Here is a 19,361-nt window from a genome sequence, read left to right as displayed (position 1 = left end):
CTCCGCCCCCCTCTAGCTACGCCACCGCTGCTGGGTGGACAGGCAGAGTCATGAGTGCATCACAAGAGTGATGACTGACAAAAGTGGGTGGAAAGGCTGCCAGAGAAGCAGCAAGTGTTCAACTTCAGGGCTCCTGCTGGCCCCTTAACAAGCGTGCAGGGGCGGGACTATCAGCAGGTGCGGCTTGTCAGAGAAGAAGCTGCACAGAAGAAGAAGCTGCTGAACTCTCCACGCCTGAGGCCTACAAGGCCTTTGCAATCCAGGCGCACGGTTGCTAGGACACCGTTGTTGGCAGCGGGAAGGCGGGCCTGGCTGTTGCGAGTGGATCGCCGAATGGCTGGAGGGCGTCTTGTTCGACCCAAAGGAGGCGAGGGGGCGGGCCTCGGTGACGTCACGCCGTTTGATCTTATGAACGGCAGAGCTTGTATGCAAGGCAACCATTTGGCGGAGAGGCGGAACCTCATAAAGGCTATCTGATAGGCTGCCAGCACGTCAGTCAACGCGGCCGTTGGCACCCTCTGTTCTTAACTGTCAGTCCTTTCTAGGGCGGCCTGCGATTGGCTGATCTCCTGTCATTCGTGCTCAGGGGACGGGCGCAGTGCGCGTTCAGGCTCTGCGATAGGCTGTAAGAGGAAGCGCTGGTTGACGATGGCTGGTGGGTGAAGGAACGGTCATGGCGGGAGGGACGAAAAGGACCGCGAGGCGGTGTCGCCGCTGCTGCCTCCTGGTGGGGACCGCCGTCCTCCTCGCGCTGCTGCGTGGCTCAGGTAGGCGGGCGGGAGCGTCGAGATGGTGGGAGCCCAGGGAGGCCGAGGCTTCTGGTTGCCAACTTACCAACGGGACTGTGCTCCTGTGCCACTTCACAGCAGTGGCTCTGTCTGTGGGCTTGGGAGAGGCCCCTCTGCTCGGGTTCATCTCGGCCTCTGTGGCACAACACCCGTTGCAGACTTCGCTTCCCTGAGCCTTTTCTGCCCAGCTTTGCATATACGCATCAGGGATCCAGTGCGCACCCCTCTGTGCTGGGCAGAAATGGTTTCCTGCTTGATGACGTCACTTCTGGCAATGACATCACTTCCTGGTTAATTACATCACTTCCGGTGGGTCCCTACAGATTGTCATTCTAAAAAGTGGGTCCTGGTGCTAAAAGGTCTCAGAACCTCTGATATATTTTATAGATGATGATGTCATGACATGTATTTTATAGATGATGATGATGGTGTCATCATCTATAAAATATGTCATTGCCTATAAAATATACCATCTATAAAAGGTTTGTAAACTTTATAGCACCAGGACTGGGGTGATCAGATACAGTGGAGGGCAGAGTGCCTATACCTTTAACCGCTGTTTAGAAGAGGGCACTTGGCAGATGCAGCTCAGCATGGAAGGTTTTAGAAAGTTATACCTGCCAAAATCTCCTATGCACTTGTTGAAGGCATAGGCACTTTGTCCTCTATTGTTTCTGGTCACCCTGACCAGGACCCACTTTTTAGAATGACAATCTGTTGGGACCCAGATTGAACGAGATATACTCCAATGAAAGAGGGGCGTCTTCCAATGCCCACAGGCCGAGCTAGTGCTGTCAAGTGGCACAGGAGCAAAGTCCCATTGATAAGTTGGGAACCAGCAGGCTCAGCCTCCCTGGAATGATGACATCATGATGATGACATGACATCTGTTTTATAGATTATGATGTCAGGATGATGACATGACATCTGTTTTATATAAGATGATGTCATCATCTATAAAATATACCAGAGTTTCTCAAACTTTATAGCATCAGGACCCACTTTTTAGAATGACATCTGTTGGGACCCACCAGAAGTGATGTAATGGAACCTGGTAGTGATACAAGCAGGAGAATTTTTAACACCCCCACGTGACAAAAATCAAACTAAGTAAAGTTTACAATGGGTATTGTGCAACTTGATGTTGTTCATTGAAAGCTAGTGAAAGGTTAAGGCCCAGTCCTATCCAGGTTTCCAGTGCTGATGCAGCCATGTGAACATCCTGCATGCTTTGCTGGTTGTGGGCAGGGAATTTTTTCCCTTACCTCGGAGCTGCATTGGCACTGGAAAGTTAGCTAGGAATTGACCCTGAGCCTCCATACACATTTGGATTTGAAAGAGATCCTAAAGTTGAACTGCCATTAGTGACTGCTCTAGGCTGTACTCAGTGCTGTGGCACAAATTTTAATTAGCGCAAAGGGGAATAGTGATACAGGCTTTTGAGTGTCTTCTCACCAATACTGCTTTCAATGTATTGTTCTAATGGTATACCGTCTGTTCCTTGCCTGGTGTAGCATTTAGAGTGTATTTGGCTCAGAGTAGAGAATGGCCTGCATCTTAAACATGCTAATACTGACCCTCGCCTTTTATAAATCAGCCTAGTTCTCTGAATTGTGATGGAGCACACATGGATAGATTGGCAAGATCTTTAATGTTGTCTTCTTGCCCCACCTCACTTGAACTTTGCAGATGGACAGGTGATTCCACTTAAAGAACACCATATGATTACACGTAATTCGTCTCAGCAGTTTTGCTACACAAACAATGTGATTCCCAAATGGCATGAGATATGGACCAGAATTCAGGTAAGAATTCACCTTTGTTTCTGACAAGCATGGAGTAAATTTCAATTGAACATCCTGCTGGCTACACAAAATTGCTATACATGTACACTTGCTACACAAAATTAAAGAGAACTAAGCCTAAATTGAGTAATTCTTAAGCAACTGCATACAGCTTTTGTGCTTAAAACAAACTCATCATTTGTTTTCCTTTCTAGTTAGGAGTGTGGTAGATGCAAGGTTTGGAGTGGCTTTTGCAGTCAGTTTCTCATGGCTCAGACTTGGAACGTGCAAGCCTCCCCTATGCTTTCTTCCTTCAATTCCACTTGATTAAAAGTACAGTCGACCCTCATTATTCACGGAGATTCCATTGCAAGAACCTCTGTGAAAAAGGAAAACCGAAAGTATTTGAATCCGAAGTTTTCTGGCCAACTCCAAGCTTCCAAAGGTGACTAGAGCAGCACTATGTTGAGTCCTGAGGCTTTCTGAAGCCATGTGTGTCCATGTTTAAAGCCGGAAGTCACGTTTAAAGGCCTGAAGGCTTCGTTCTGAAGCCTGCAGGGGTCGTGGGCAAATACATGCAGCCTCTGTGGGGTTCAGAAAGCCTCTGGACCTGACTGGAGCACAGTTCCAGTTGGGCTAAGAGTGCTTGGAGGCCCCGGTTCAGCACTCATGAATGATTAAATTCACAGATGCCAAACCTGTGGATAATACTGGCCCCCTGTACTTTGTTTTGTACAGATACTAGGGAAAGTCTTGGTTACCAAACAGTGACTTCTGTTGAAGAACGTCCTTCCATACAGCCAGGTTTTGGGGGAAAATGGTTGCTCCCTTTGCCACAGACATGGGATGGCAAGTTATAAACACGGTCAACACTTGTAGCCCTAGTTTGCCGTATCATAATATACTGGCCGATCTTCAGAGATCATCCATCTTACCCCTGCTGTAGTCGTGATTTTTTTTTTCAGTTGCAGCATTAAAAATGGTTGGTAATGCTATTTTCTTTTAGCAGTTTGCTAACCATATCTAAATCAAGCAGCATCCTCACTCTCCAAGTAATAGAATTTGGTGGTATTTTGCTGTGGGAGCATGCAGATGTCTTTTCTTTCTAATTGTTGGGCACAGTTGACTATGCCTTTGATGAAGAGAAAATGGGGGGAGAGGAAATGGGGGTGAGTATTCAAAATGGCAGGTCATTTAACATGATGCAGGTAAGTGGGGAGGGACTTAGGCTGTCACAGATACTGTCCTGCCCATGATACTAAGACAACCGACAGTCTCATTTGCAGTAGCAAGGAGAAAAGCCATTTCTGTAGCAGCCCTTGTGAGGGTAGTGCAGAAAGGGTTCAGTAATGATTGTAGTGTTCACTCCCAGTGAACCACAGTGTCTTGAAATATTCTCTGTCTCACAAATGGCTAGAATTCTTACACGCTTTCTTGGGAACTGTTGCTCCTGTCCAATTATTTGCACAGTGACGTTTCACACTAGAACAGACTCTGTCGACCACCTTGATTTTTCATCCTTTCATATTTCTCAGTGACTGCTTGAGTGTTCTTTTTTAATAACCATGATGATACAGTTGTATCGCCTTCAACTACTTCCCCCCAGGTGAAAAAGTTTCTTTAATCTTCATTTGTTGACACTCTTTCCCAAAGCCCTTTTATTATCTTCAGTGCTATCTTCTTCCTCCTTCTTGTGCCCCTGCAGGTCCGAGTAAAGAGCAGCAAGATGGTTCGGGTCATCCAAGTTGAAAATGAGGAGAAGCTCAAAGAACTGGAGGGATTCAACATATGGAATTACCTTAGCTCCCTCTTCAGAGAAAAGCTCAATGACACCTACATTGGCATAAGCCTGTATAGCAGTAAAACCTGCTTGAAAGTTGACCTCCTTGAACCAGATTCCAATTACAGCATCATTGTTACTCGAAGTATGTCCTGTTTCACTTTGTTTTTTGTTTTTTTATAATGCTTTATTTATTTATTACAGATACAGGTAAGGAAAATTGGATAGACTTAGGGCTAGGACTACATAGGTTACACACGAGGGTGGTGGCTCGATTACAACAAACATTAATCCAAACGAAATTAATAATCAATACAAAAATTATCATATTCTTTAACCCAACTGGTAAATACTTTAATATTCCATATTTTTCCTCTAACCTTATCTATCCCATCATAAAAAAAAACACTTCAAACTTTTACTTATACACTCTTCTTACCACTAAACTAGTCTCTAAAATAAAATCTTTCTTATCTGATTCTTAATTTCTAATATGACATCTAAAAAAGAAGTCTTCGATTACCATGGTATTACCTCCTTCAATATCTCTTATAACATGTTATACATCATTTTCCATAACTATCCAATCAAAAAAGGCTTCAAATTTTTACTTATAGACTCTTCTTACCACTAAACTAACCTCTAAAATACAATCTCTTATTTGATTCTTAATTTCTAATATCGCATCTAAAAACAAATATCTCCAATTACAATAATATTATACTTCGCTTATCCACCACATATTTATTAACCCAAAATACAGGTTTAATATTTTCTCCAAAATAAATTGACATCTATAATTTATTTTATTTAGCTTCTTTTTTATAAAATAACCCTTTTATTTGTCTTAATACCACTATATTTTACACAATACTTATATTCCAAAATTGCAGTTCCATCTATTTCATATATTTACCACTTTAATTTTCACAATACTTATATTCTAAATTCCCTTTTCATCCACTTTAGTTTAATCTAATTAATAAAATATTTATCTTAATACCACTTAATTTCCACAATATTTATATTTCAAATTTTCATTTACATCTATTTTAATTTAATATGTTTAAAAAAAAATTCTATTTATTATTCAACCATTTCGCCCTTCTTCTTATTGTTTACTTTGTACTCTATCTTATTGGTGTTCCCTCTTAGTCCTCCTACTGGTTCTTCCACTTCTTCTTTTTCTTCTTAAGTCCCCCCCTCTGTTTTTCTTTCTTCTTTTTCATTCTGTTATTCTTGAATTCAATCCATAAATTCTTCCTCTTCTTGAGACTGTCCTGTTTCACTTTGGTTGCTGGCATGTTGAGAAAATTGTGTCATATTCTATCTAATGCCAGCACATGTATGAGGTTAAGCTGGCTGCTTCCTGATTCTGGGAACTGTAGCTGTCTGAATGTAGCAGACAAGTGAGGGCAGGAATAGAAGGATGCTGATGGGGCAACTGAGAGCCCAATCCTATGCATGTCCACTCAGAGATAAATTCCATTAAAATAATTGGGGCTTAGGATTGCAGCCTGAGAGAGATGGCTATTTCAGTACAATGCATCATTCACGACTAATGTGCTGCCATGTGTGTATTGTGGTACTCAAACTGGTAGGTCATGACCCAGCAGTTTGTGTAAAGCACTGCTTCCCAACCTGTGGTCTGGGGACCCCAGGTCGTCCGCGCAACTCTGAGAAATGGTCCGCAAGGTCTTGGGGGAAAAAAAATCACCTTTCCTTGCACAGCAAGACACTGGAAGTGATCAGTCTCCCATGGACCACCAAAGAGGGCAGTAAATGGACTGTCCACAGCCACAACCATTGAAGTGTCAGCTGTGGCTGTAGGCAGGCCATTCACCGTCCTCTCGGATAGTCTATAGGGGAGTGCTTGAGAGATGAACCACCAGAGAGGGTGGTGACCAGACTTTCCACAGCCACAAGTGGTCCATGACAATTCCAATTTTTGCCTCAGTGGTCTGCAGGCTTCTAAAGGTTGGGAACCACTGGTGTAAAACTTCACCTGTCCCTTTAAGGGGTGGGGGAAGGGGAGAGGTATCAATGCAATCCCCCAGGATAATGTTGCTGAGGGGGGGCACGCAAAGGATATTGTTTGTACTTATTAAGGGCTGCTGCAAGCTGCAGGAGGTACGGGGAGCCCTGCGCAGCCCTCCGCATGGCTCCCCAAGGCTTGGAATGTTGGAAAAAAGCCATTGGAAACCACTTCCAGTTTTGCAATTGCAACCAGGAAGTGATTTGCAGTTGCTTTTTTCCAACATTCTAAGCCTCTGGGAACCCTGTGAAGGGCTGTGTGGGGCTCCCCATAACTCCTGCAGTTTGCGGCAGCTTTCAATAAGTCCAAATACCCCCCTTTGTCCCCCTTAGCGTTGCGATCCTGGGATCATGTCGCTGCCGTCACCCCCTCCCCTGCAAAGATTTACCTTGGGAGTTTTACTCCTGAGAAGTTTGAGAACCACTGCCCTAGCATAAAAGGTAAGGTGTGCAAGTTCTGCTCTGGAGGCAGACTAAATTGTTCAGCAAGGGTCCTTTGCTTGGAAAAGATGTGGATGGTGAGAATGCCTACTGTAAGAAAAGCAGTCAGTGCAATCTTCCTATGGAGAGCTGAGTGCTTAATGTCCTTGTTTGTTTCAGATATTTAGGAAATTGTTTTCCTGTTTTTCTCTAATTAGTATGGTACAAATCTGTGCTACGCTGTCTGTTTAATTCTACACTAGTAGGGGGAATATTGGGCGTTTCTTTACTTGGCTAGATAGAAGGGTGTGTGTGAAAGAGTGATATACACATTTGATTAAAAAAGCATGTCCATGGTACATCATGTTTGCATGGACCTCCATGGATATTTGCTTTGACAGCCATTTTGAGGTTGCCTAATCCTGAAAGCCCTGTTTAATTAAGAACAACCTTGTTTCTTGTAGCATTTGATCCCAAGCTCTTCTTGGTTACGTTTCTGGGTCTTCTGCTGTTTTTCTGTGGTGACTTGATGAGCAGGTGAGCATTCCAGTGCATGGAATGAAAGTGTAGAAATGGGGGAATAAGTAGTGATTGTTATAACTTTATACAGCTGTGGTTTGCTCAGTCCATAATAAGTTGATATGATCTTACCTGACAGGCAGCTCAATCCTGAGCTTCGTGGGGCTGCTGCCATACCAAAAATTGCTGCTGTGGCATCCAGCACTCTGCAGGCAGCTGTTGCTGCCTCCTTGGGAGAAGGGGACATTTGTCCTCTTCTCCTGAATAAGGGAAGTAGCCCTGCAGTGGGGCTACTTGATTCTGCAGCAGCTCTGGAGCTGGCACAGAATTGGAGAGTCTCATGTCAGGGCACAGAATCTGGCAGAGCTGAACTCCACCGGTCATGCCCCCCTCCTTCCCCCTCCCACGCCTCCTCCCCCCTCCCTCCACATCCTCCTACCTCAGAACTCCTCCTTCCCCCACTCACTGTTATCTGGTAGTTTGAGCAACCGCAACTCCGGAGCTCAGCTGGTGCTAACTGCTGGAAATGTACGGCACAATCGCGACAGTGCATGTTGGCGGTAAGCCAGCACACCAAGCTCAGTAAAAGCTGAGTAAAGCTCAGGATTGGGCTGTAAGGCAGTAGAAATAGGTGCATTTTTATTGCTAAGGTAATTGTTTTTCTTTAATGGCCAATGTGTATTTGTGACACCCTTTGTATGCAAAACAAACTGAAAATGTGAACTGGTAACCTTGACGTGACTCCGTTTTGGAGATCTGTCTTTCACACAGATGTCAGCAAGTCAGAACTGTAGTTTGTCAACATGCACATGTACTTGTGTAGGTTCTGCAGTATGATAATATCTGAACTGTCTCTCAAAGAACTGTCTTTGGGAACCTAAACTTCAGCATAGGGTGTCCATTCTCTTCCACTGTCTTCACAAGATTGCTTCTGCCACTCAGGAGTCCACGGATGTAATAGCTAGGCCACCAGCAGCAATTATATGTGGTAACCTATCCTTTCTCAGGAGGAGGGTTCTTTTTTATCTTGGAGTGTTCAGTGGACATTGGGGGTACCTGAAAGTGCTGAGATGTTTGTCTACTTTCATATACTGTACTCCCAAAGCTCTGCACAATGTCATAGATACTGGGAGTGGGGCAGTGGAATCTCTTTCCTTGCTGAGCCTATCTGCTTGAGTCCTGCTTTATTGGCCAGCCAAATTGGTGGGCTGTGGAACCATTGCTTAGCCCTTGTGTGTTCCAGCTGCCTTTTGTGGCATTTGCAGCATGTGGTTGATTTGCTGTTCCTGACAAACTTTGTGTGGCTAGATAACGTTCTTGCACAGAAGCTCAGATGGCAATTTTCTTTGCAGAAGCTCGCTTTTCTTCTATTCGACTGGAATAAGCATCGGCATGCTAAGTTCACTGCTTATCCTTATCTACGTTGTGTCCAGATTGGTGCCCAAGGTGAGTTAAGCCATTCCATAGATAGTACTGCAGTCTTTGCTAGCAAGAATTGTGAAAGTTGGAAGGCTAGAGTTGTTGACTCATTAGGAATATTAAAGACTTCTTAATTTCAAGTACCTTTAATCAGACCATGATAGGCATGATAACAATAAAAATAAAAACATAAAAACAAAAACAAGGCATGATAACAATAAAAATAAAAAACATTAATTTTAGAATCCACATTGCAACCCTCCTAATATTGAGTTCTTGTCTAATGTATAATCTATATTCAGCATGCTTTTGTTAGTCTCTTGAACCTGTAAACGTGTGTGTGTGTGTGTTTTATAAGAGCCAGTTGGGTTATTTGTTCTGTCAAGAAGGTCAAAATAGCTTTCTCTGAAGACATACGGTAATTGATTTGTTCTTTCTATGCTCTAGAAAAGTCCTATCTACCTCATGCTTGTGGGAGGCTGGTCATTTTCTATTTACCTTATCCAGCTGGTCTTCAGAAACCTGCAGGAGATCTGTAAATTGTACTGGGAATATCTGCTGGGTGAGTGTGTTGGACTTTCTTGGTGTCCTTACAGAAACCTGCACCTTGTGTCATTTCACATATTTCTGAGCAAACCAATTTTGAAAATGCTGGGATACGCTGCCTCATTTTTAGAAACGTTTAGCTCTTGAAACCTGTCCTCGGCCTTCTAGTTAACTTGAGCAAAGGCTAATTGAGACGTTAGGTTATCCTAAGTATGCGAAATTATAGTTGCTTTAAAAAAAGTAGTGTTCCAAGTAGGATTTTGAGTCGCTTGACCAGAAGCAGACAGCAAATTGGGTCCTTACTTGACACACCTCTTGGTGGTGTGAAGCAGTGGGGATGGTTGTTATGGAGGAAATTGTGGCCCTGGCTGTGCTAATGTATATTGCACATGTGTAAAATGACTTCATTAATACATCCAGTTGTGTAGCTCTTTTTGCTAGTCAAGCTCAAGACTGCTGGGTGTGATCTTGAGGCTCCCTCCCTATGTTCCTGCTAGTAATATCTCAGAAAAAAAACATGTATTGAGAGCAAAGGAGATGTCCATTTCCCACATCATATTTAATAATTGTTTTAATGCTGCTACAGAAAGTAAAGTGTAAAGGTGCAGCTGTTCCAAGTCAGCATCTTGCCCATTTCTGCTCTAGAACCTTGTTGGATTGTGCCATGTAAAAGACCTGAGGCCTTGTCTCCTTCATACTTGGCTCATGGCAACATGCCTTAGCCCTGTAGTTGATGCTATAATCCAGGGGTGTCCAAACTTTTTGGCAGGAGGGCCACATCATCTTTCTGACACTGTGGGGGTGGGGGCGGGCAAATAATTTACATTTCAAATTTGAATAAATTTACATAAATGAATACAGGTTGAGACTAATTATTCGCGTGGGTTCCATTCCAAGCACTCATGTGGAAAAAAAACGCACTATAGCAAATCAATTTAAAAAACAAAGTTTCTTTGCTCCAGTGATTGAAAAACAGCCTTGCTGACCTTTTGACTGTAAGATAAGAGTCATTAAGATGACAATCCATCAGCACTTCACTCAGCCCCTCCCTTCACCAATGCAAAATGATCACCTTTCTTTCACGTGCTGGGGGAAGGGAGGGGTCCGCAGGAGAGAGAAGGATTGATGGATTGTCAGCCAGCTACCCCCCCCCTCTCATTAAGGAGGCTATTGTTAAAGGACTGTTCAGTTTTTAAAACTGATTTTAAAGGGATGCATTTTTCCTCTTCTCCAGGGATCAGCACATTCCTTCTCATTTGCAGGGGCCATTCGTGTTGAGTCAAATCCGTGTATAAAAAATCCGTGTATAAATAGGCTGGACCTGTATATAAGAGATGGAACTTGTATAAGTGAATGAAGGTCTTGCAATAGCTCAAGGTTCATAAAAGTCCTTGCACAAAGCAAGGTTGGCCTTTCCTTTGCTGCCGCTGCTGCATCACAGATGTGAAACAGCAAGCAGTAGAAGGAATCCTCATCCCACAGCTCATGTGAGAGGTCAAACAGTCATGTTCACACTGAAAGCAGTTGCATCAGGCCAGCGTGGGCTCTAGCAAGTCTCTGGAGGGCCAGAGGCTCATTGGAGACTGGGGGCTCTCTGTGGGCCGGATTGTGAGTCCCTGAGGGCCTCAAGTGGCCCCTGGGCCGGGGTTTGCGCTCCCCTGCTATAATCCAACCAGTAGTTTGTTTTTGACTTACCTGAATATCTCACTTCCTTGGATAGCTCTTTATCGTTAGGCTGCATTCACTTGCTATGCAGGGTTGACTCTGAGTACACATAAAAATAACCTATATGAAAGCCTTGCCTGTTCATATTCTTCTTCCCTTCTTACAGGCTACCTGGTCATTGTAGGGTGTCTCAGCTTTGCTGTGTGCTACAAATATGGACCCCTGGAGAATGAACGCAGCATCAACCTCCTTACTTGGGGTTTGCAGGTCCTTGGGTTGCTGCTCATCTACTCAGGCATCCAGATACAGCAGATCGGCATTGCCTTGATCGTAATTGCAATGTGCACTAAAAACCTGGAGTACCCAGTCATGTGGGCCTATGCCATCTACAGGTGACAGATGGAAAACATGGACATTACTTATTCTAGAAGGCACAATCAAATAATAACCTTGTTTAACAGATGAGCAGGAAAAGGTTGTTTGTGCGTGTATGCTCTTAACACAGTAGGACATTAGACGCAGCTCTCTCTTTCTTAGTAATGTTGGAAGAAATAGGCCTCCTTTATCCACAGATTTGGTATTCACAGATTCCACTCAACATGGGACCCCAACCGGCTTTGGGAGGGCCGACCTTTACCTTCTGAATCGATTGGAGGTGTCCTCCAGTCATGTTCAGAAGTGTTCAGAGACGCGGAGAGGCCATATGCAGCCTCCCTGCATCTCAAAAGGCCTGCTGGATGCCCTCTAAGATGCACTTCTGGTTTTTTGGAAAATTGGAAGTGCATCTTGGAGGCCTCTAGCAGGCCTTCTGAGACAAGAGGGGCTCTTGAAACATCTCCAGATGTGACAAGAGGTGACCTCCAGTCGCATTTGGAGGTCCCCTGCGGGTTAATGGTGGATTTCATTATCTGCAATTTTTGGCATCCACAGGGGTTTGGAGAACTGAATCACAGATGCTGAGGGCCAACTGTATAGGTCTGTCTAAATGTGTAGTTTCAGTCTCTATTGATCGCCTGGAGGGAATAACCAATTTTGCATAGGCAAAATAGGCAAGAGCAAAAGAGCAAACTGAAATTGAATATTACAGGCAGGCAGAATGACCTGATCTATGTTCTGTATGTGTGTGTGTGGGGGGGGGGGCAATGTTTGATCACTGTCTTGCAGAGATGAGTTGCTCAGAGTGGAGTATTACATTTTTGTTTTTAGTTACCCATCATCTAAACCAGGGCTTTTCAAACTGGGTCGTCGTGACGCCCCAGGCTGTGGGCCCTGGCCTCTGCCCCCTTAAGGGACGGGGGCAGCCTGGAGGCAGGGAGGAGACAGCAGCGCGATCCCCAGGATCGTGCCGCTCAGGGGGCTGCAGGAGCTTGGGAGCACTTACCTAAGCCTCCTGTAGCTTGCCCAGGGTGCAGGGAGCCCAGTGCGAACCTTTGTTAGGGCTCCCCACAGCAGTGAAAGTGGAGCGCTGCCTTCCACCTACCCCCACTGCCTCGCCCCTGCAAGAACTTACAATGGCTCACTCTCTCCTGGAAAGTTTGAAAACCACTGATCTAAACCCAACATGGTTCTCAAAATTTTAGCACCAGGGCCCACTTTTTAGAATGACAATCTGTTGGGACCCACTGGAAGTGACATCAAGCCAGAAAATTATTATTCCTATATGACAAAGTCAAATCCAATTAAATAAGTAAATTAAAAGTTTACAAGGAGTGTAAGTTTAAAAATTTACTTAAAATAAACCAGCCTCTTAACCTTCCCAAGCAGTTAAAAAATTCCCCAAATATCCCAAAGGCTGTAATTCTGTCTACACGGTTATTTGCAAGGGTTCCATTCGCAGAACCCATGTGGATGGCAAAAATCATATTAAAGCAAATCCATTTAAAAAACAATGTCCCTTTGCTAGGTGATTTAAAAACAGCCTTGCTGACCTTTATGATGTAAGTCATTAGGCAGACAGTCTCACTCCAGGTGCTTAGAAAAGCTTCACTCTGAGCCAGTGACCCCTCCCTTCAGCCAGAGCTTAGCACTGGGAAAGAATGCAAAGTAATTATCTGTCTTTCACATGCTTGGGGAAGCTGTTCTAAGTGAATGATTGAGAATGATTGATGGATTATCAGCTGGCTGCCCTCTCTTGCATTAATGAGGCTATAGTTAAGCAACTTTTTTTCCTTTAATTTAAAGGGCCCGTCTCATAGTGTTGATAAAACCGTGGGTGAAAAATCCATGTATAATTAGGTTATATCTGTACATAGTAGCCTGTTCAAAGTACAGATCTGTAGCATTTCCCCAAACGCAATGACATACCATGGTAGCATCAAGTCTAATATATTAAAAAATATTGAAATGAATGGGGACCCACCTGAAATTGGCTTGTGACCCACCTAGTGGGTCCTTATTAACAGTTTGAGAAACACTTGAGAGTAAGACAATAGGTTATGTGTCTGTCCCATGTAGCCTACTGTCAAGTCAGATAGTAGCAGCTTGAGTGAGTTGCTGATGGGTTGCTGCAAATGTTGTGAGTGGAGAATATGGGTAAATGTTAATCTAGAGCAGAGGTGTCCAAACTTTTTGGCAGGAGGGCCACATCATCTCTCTGACATTGTGATTCAGGGACCAGGAAAAAAAGAATTAATTTACATTTGAAATTTGAATAAATTTACATGCATTATCTAAATGAACATATTAGAGATAGAACTTATATGAATGAATGAAGGTCTTGCAATAGCTGAAGGCCTATAAAAGGCTTTGCACAAAGCAAGGTCAGCCTTTCCTTCGCTGCTGCTGCTTCAGTCGTGAAATAATAAGCAGTGGAGGGAGCCCTCAGCTCATCCAAGAGGTTGAACAGTCACCCTCAAACTGAGAGCAGTTGTGTTGGACCAGCGTGATCACTAGAAAGTCTCAGGAGGGCCAGAGGCTCATTGGAGACTAGGGCCTCCCCGTAGGCCGGACTGGGGGTCCCCAAGGGCTATAAACGGCCCCTGAGCCGGGGTTTGGGCACTCCTGATCTAGACAGATACTGGGTGGAAAGAAACTGTTTAAAAATGTGACTTTCAGCTATTGCCAGGTCGAAACCCACCACTAAGCAGCATCTTCAAAGGTTTACATGAGAAATTTGCCTGTCGGGATGGACAGACCTGAGTCCTGATCCAAGTCTCTCCTTGTGTGGGATGGTTATATTTCTAGAAGGCCCTTTAGCATAGCATTTGAAAGTCCTTTGTAAATACATCTTCAATATATCTAACAGATGTTTTTGATGCAGGCTATTGTTTACTATAGTGAAGTGAGAGAAATAAATAACTTTTAAACCCCGAGTCTCACAACTTAAAGTTGAAATCAGATCTTTGCATCTGTATTCTAGAAACCTGTAACTGGTCTGTATTTGGAAAAAAAAGTTGCACCTGTATGAGAAAAGAAAGTAATTGACAGCCCAATCCACACTTACCTGGGAGTAAGCCCCATTGACTATTATGTGACTTACTTCTGAGAAGACATGCATAGGATTGGGCTGTGAGACTTGTTCATTTGCTGTGGTTTCATAGTGGTTTTGTTCATGGAATGAACTACTGTGATTGCTGTCAAATGATGCTGCACAGAATGAGGGAGGGAGGTTATAGGAAGAAGGCTGAACTAGAATGAGCTGTTAAAATATATTAAGACTGACAAAGCAGAATCTTACCCAACAAGACCTGGTCTTAGCACATGATATCAGTTAGAGTCCCTCTTGGACTTAATTTGCATGTGGTGTAGCTGGAAGAGAGTCTGCCCCCAAACACTGTCTTCTCCTAGGCCACTCTGGAGTTGTTGCAAGGAGCCAGATTGTGGTGGAGGGGCTTGCAGCTGCTGCTGCTAATGCCATTGCTGTCCTAGCAGGAAGGTGTACACAGCCATAGAAAAACCTCGCCCACCACATTTACTAACGGAGGAGGAGTATCGGATGCAGGGGGAAGTGGAGACGCGCAGAGCCCTGGAGGAGCTGCGGGAGTACTGCAACAGCCCAGACTTCTCTGCCTGGAAAGCAGTCTCCCGGATCCAGTCTCCCAAAAGGTACTTTCCCGGAAGATTGGCAGTTTCTTTAGGGAAGGGTGTGGAGAGCTGTCCTGCACAATGGAATCCTTTTATAATCTAGAGACCTTTCAGAAGGATTCCCAAATTTCAAACTTGGCTATGGGAGAAGACTGGGGTAGTAAGGGAACTGGTGGTTTTGGGTTTCTCTTTGTCAGGTCTCCACAAACAAAAAGCAACCATCTTGTGCAGTATAACCTTGGCCTCTCAGATGTACAGTCTGGGCATTATCTTACAAAGAACTGACACATGTTGCATAACTTTGCTGCATGGCAAGATTTTAATAGTGGTCAGGGGTAGAGTAATTGATGCAGCATCCTCACTGTTCCCTGTTTTCCTCTAGATTTGCTGACTTTGTTGAAGGTGCCTCGCATCTTATCCCCAATGAGATCTCTGTCCATGAGCAGGAATATGGACTGGGGGGTTCCTTTCTAGAGGATCAACTCTTTGAAGAGGATGAGGAAGAAGAAGGCCAAGATCATAGCTTTGAAGAGGATGATTGCATGGACACTTCCTTGCCCCCAAACCACTTGAGTTTCCATGATAGAGATGGCTAGTCTTTATGCAGGTGAATTGTTTGTTGATGTATCCTGCTGATGATGAGGGAGTGGTTGCAGCTAGGCTGCCCATTATAATGAGCACACTGTTTGCCAGCTGTTTGTGAAGTGCACTTAACAAGGTGTATACACTTAACAGACTATGGAAACTAGGATGGGGAGGGAAGGATGTTTCTGGCCATTAAAGCCCTGCTATTCAGTTCAGATGGTGAATCCAAAGGAGACTGAACCACACAGAGGCATCCTTCCTTTCAGGGTAGCTTTCCATTGGAATCCTGATGGTTTGTGGATATGTTTCCTACCTGAGCAGCTCTTGCCTAGTTCTGCTCTCTGGTGTGCTGTCTCCTGTGCTGATGGTTTGCAGCTAGCCAGATTGTTCATATTTTGGCTGCCTCCAAATAAGATAGCTACAAGAGTATAGGTGGCTTTCTGCTCTTTTTCTTTAACTGGCTGCCTTCCAAAGAGTTGAGGGTGGGAGATGTGAAGTTGCTGCTTGTTGAAGACAAAGCATGATGTGACCATGGATAACAGGTGGATGTCTTAGATGTCCCTTTCATCCCATGGGTGAACATTGCACAAATAAAATCAGTATGCGCTATGGGAAGTAGACTGTTATGGGTTGAATGCCTATCCCTCAATTCCCACAGCACAGCTTGGATTTTTTGCCTGCCTTCTTGAATAGATGAAGCTGCTATTAATGTCACCAAAGACTGGTTCATGGTCTCTGGAATGAGATTTATCTTGTGCCTGTACTTTCATGTACTAGTTTTCCTTTCCTTTTGTCGTTGTAGGGTTTGCAGTTCCAGTACTGCCATGGTGCATTTTCAGGTTCAGTCCTGGCTTTAAAACATTCACAGGTCAAATAGGTTGCATGGGGACCAACCTGTTCTTTGATTAGCAGTGTTCAGCACAAGCTAGTAAAGAAATTCTAAAATACACCATAAAACTGTACCTGACCCAAAGCTGCTACTGCTTCCTTTAGTCATGGATGATTCATGAAACAAGAATTTCAGGCGTAAGTACTTTGCAAGTATTTTGCCCTCTTTTTCAAATTAGTTAGAAGCTTACACAGAGAAACATAGGAAATATTTCTTTTTGTATTTTCAAATACTTATTGGGATCAGTACAGTTGGCTCTTTCAAAAGTGGATGGTGTGGGGCATTCTAAAGTTCTTTCAGGATAACCCCTTCAAAAGAGTTGGTGCAAATGCAAGAGAAAAGTTGACAGATTGTGCCTTACTCTTTTGCCTAGCACAGAAGCAAAGCAAGTAAACAGATGCACAGAAAAGAACCAGCATCTGTTTTGATTTTCTGCCTACCAGCCAGCTGTGTGAATGTCAGTTCAAAATGTTTGCAGTATTATTTGCAAAAATAATTTAACGTTGAGAGACAGTTATGTCCATACCCAATACTTTGGAGATTGTAAAATGTGCACAGTGCGTCAGACCATATGAACTCTTGAGGAGAGTTCACCATATGAACTCTGGTGTCCTTTATGTAAGTAGAATTAAGTGTTAAGGGAAGATGGTGATACCGCTGAAAACTGGCATCCTGTGTCACAGTCCACTCACCACCTCTTCATAAGGCCGGGAACAACTTAACCTATGCCCAGGTTATGCTTTCTGTTTTACAACCAGTTGCAGCCCATGATATAGAATGGGGACAGGAAATGTACAGTGTCATATTTGGATGCTGGGTGAGTTGTGCTAGATGTTATGGAGGGATAGGAAGAAATATGCAAGGCTCACTGCATTCTGCTCTTCCCTGGCCTCTACCTTGAAGATGATGGGAATCTACCCTTCAACTTAAGTTCAGGACTTTTCTCTCATGTAAAGCTGGTGCTATTTTTCCACATGATGAGGTAAATGGGGGCTTGATCAAACAAAGCACCTGGTGTAGTATTTTGCAAAGTTTAAAACTCCCAACAAGCATTTTGTTTTATGTAAATAGTTGATGCTATTGCTTCTTTCAACTCTTACAACCAAGGTTAAGCGCTGAGCTCTCCCATGCTGGTCAAGTAAAACTCACTTTCTCGGGGAAAATATCTATGCAGTGTGTCTTATTCAGTGTGGGAGAGAAGTTATGAATTTGTTGGACACAACAGAATAATCTCCCAGTAGATGGTCAAATTAATGGTCTGTAGGTATGCTTTTTACTCTATTTTCTGAGATGGATCAATATTTTAAACTTGTATTTTGGCAAGGAATGTACTGTGAAGCCATCTAAAATATTTTGAGAAATTTTAAAATAAAGTTCTTATTTTTTTGGAAATAAAGCTTGCTTGGGTGATAGTTATGGGGAGAAGATTAACCTAACTCCCTTCTCTCAAAGATTTCATTGAAAATCTTCACTTTGTCACCTCTTTTGGACACATGCCTCTAGCAGAGGTAGTTCAGAATAGCTGTCTGTGGTGGCATGTAGCAACATGCATAGTAAATGAGCTATATGACTTTAAGTTGTAGGGGGTGGAGGAGAGAAAAAGGGGCATGACCCAGATTTTGAAAGAACTTATTCTTAAAAGTGGTTATTACTGCTCTTGCTTGATGAGCATCCAGACACTTTATAACTAGATACTAAAAGTGATTATTGGCTCATTCAGCCACACAAGTGATGGGCATGCGTATATGAATTCTGCCCATTACCTCTTCATTACACTTGGCAAACTAAGAGTTGAGAGCTACTGGACCTATTCATCTTTGACTGCTGTGCCTACAATGTTTTGGATTGTAGTCCTAATAGGGAGCCTCAGAATAGGCCAGTCTTAAAGTATGGGCCTCCAAACCCTGGCCCAGGGGCCAGATGCAGCCCCTGAAAGCCTCTGACCCACTTGGCTGAACATTACTGGAACTGTGCTCTGGGTTGCATCTGGAGGGTGTTCTAAGGGCCAGAAAGTTTGAATGAATTAGCCCATTCATTCATTCATTCATTCATGGATCTAAGTTCTCTTATTTATATAAATTTTGTATTTAAATTTTTTTTTCCAGCCCTCAACACCATGCCAGATATTTGATGTGGCCCTCTGGCCAAAATGTTTGGAGACCCCTCTCTTAAAGGAAAGCAGGGCTGAGGAAAACCTGTCCAATGTGCTACAAAACTACCTTGAAAAGCAGGAGGCATCACTCTGCTAATGATTCTGACTCTGTAGAAACTTTAAAATGTTCATAACTTGTGGCATACTATAAAATATATTCAGATTTAGGCACACAGAATAGTAGCATAACTCCTATTACAGGAGTTAAGCCTTTGTGGCAAGTGGGCTCACTTGCCAATTACAGCTAGTTTAAAAGGTGGTGGTGGAGGAGAAAAAGTGGCACAAAGAGATTACCAGTTTAGTGGGCTTGGTCTTAGACAGGTGACAGAACAAGAGAGAATCCTGTGTAAAAACCAATTGAGCCTCCTTAATCTTTAATTACCACAAAATAGTGAGCAAGCAGCTTTCTCTTTTCCTGTTATCTTTGCAGTTCTTCCAGGTCAGTTTCCTTCTGTAAGTGGCACTCCAAACACAAAGCCCTGCCTATACTGCCCTAAAAAAGACAATGTCTTTGCTCCCAAGTAGCCCAGTTCTAACATCACAGGCAGTAGTTTAATACCAAGACAGACAACTCTATTTATTGGACACTATTACAGTGTATTGTATTGGGTATGGTTATCAGAAAAGGGAAGAAGCTCTCTACTATTAGAAGCTCCACCACCTCTTGTAGGCAGAAGGGAGACCTATTCTATGCCCACTTTCCTGAGCAGTGAAGTTCTAGAGGTAATACTATACAATTAATCTTTTAGAGCAGCAA

The 19,361-nt window shown here is 43.5% G+C and overlaps 1 protein-coding gene across 3 annotated transcripts; it reads left to right on the top strand.

Annotated features, from left to right (window-relative positions):
- Positions 1-658: 658 nt before the first annotated feature.
- Positions 659-17,802, top strand: NEMP1 (nuclear envelope integral membrane protein 1). Of its 3 annotated transcripts, none has more exons than XM_066614826.1 (9): positions 659-767; positions 2,478-2,593; positions 4,278-4,497; positions 7,271-7,343; positions 8,678-8,771; positions 9,192-9,306; positions 11,122-11,347; positions 14,826-14,999; positions 15,361-17,802. In XM_066614826.1, the coding sequence occupies exons 1-9, from the start codon at positions 674-676 to the stop codon at positions 15,572-15,574; spliced, it is 1,326 nt and encodes a 441-aa protein (XP_066470923.1). In that variant the 5' UTR covers positions 659-673; the 3' UTR covers positions 15,575-17,802. The 3 variants fall into 3 exon arrangements, with proteins under 3 accessions (XP_066470923.1, XP_066470924.1, XP_066470925.1); XM_066614828.1 differs by lacking the exon at positions 659-767 and adding an exon at positions 2,788-3,017 and having other exon boundaries at positions 2,524-2,593; XM_066614827.1 differs by lacking the exon at positions 14,826-14,999.
- The last annotated feature ends 1,559 nt before the right edge of the window (positions 17,803-19,361 follow it).

The sequence above is a fragment of the Tiliqua scincoides genome, chromosome 2, assembly GCF_035046505.1.
Source record: "Tiliqua scincoides isolate rTilSci1 chromosome 2, rTilSci1.hap2, whole genome shotgun sequence".
Classification (NCBI taxonomy): domain Eukaryota; kingdom Metazoa; phylum Chordata; class Lepidosauria; order Squamata; family Scincidae; genus Tiliqua; species Tiliqua scincoides.
This window is presented reverse-complemented; position numbering and strand designations above follow the sequence as displayed.

Bases quoted from the DNA above. Each gene is read 5' to 3' on its own strand.
- NEMP1 (XM_066614826.1), top strand. From the start codon at position 674: ATGGCGGGAGGGACGAAAAGGACCGCGAGGCGGTGTCGCCGCTGCTGC. The intron at 4,498-7,270 runs GTATGTCCTGTT...TGTTTCTTGTAG, and splicing joins CAGCATCATTGTTACTCGAA to CATTTGATCCCAAGCTCTTC. The intron at 8,772-9,191 runs GTGAGTTAAGCC...TCTATGCTCTAG, and splicing joins TGTCCAGATTGGTGCCCAAG to AAAAGTCCTATCTACCTCAT.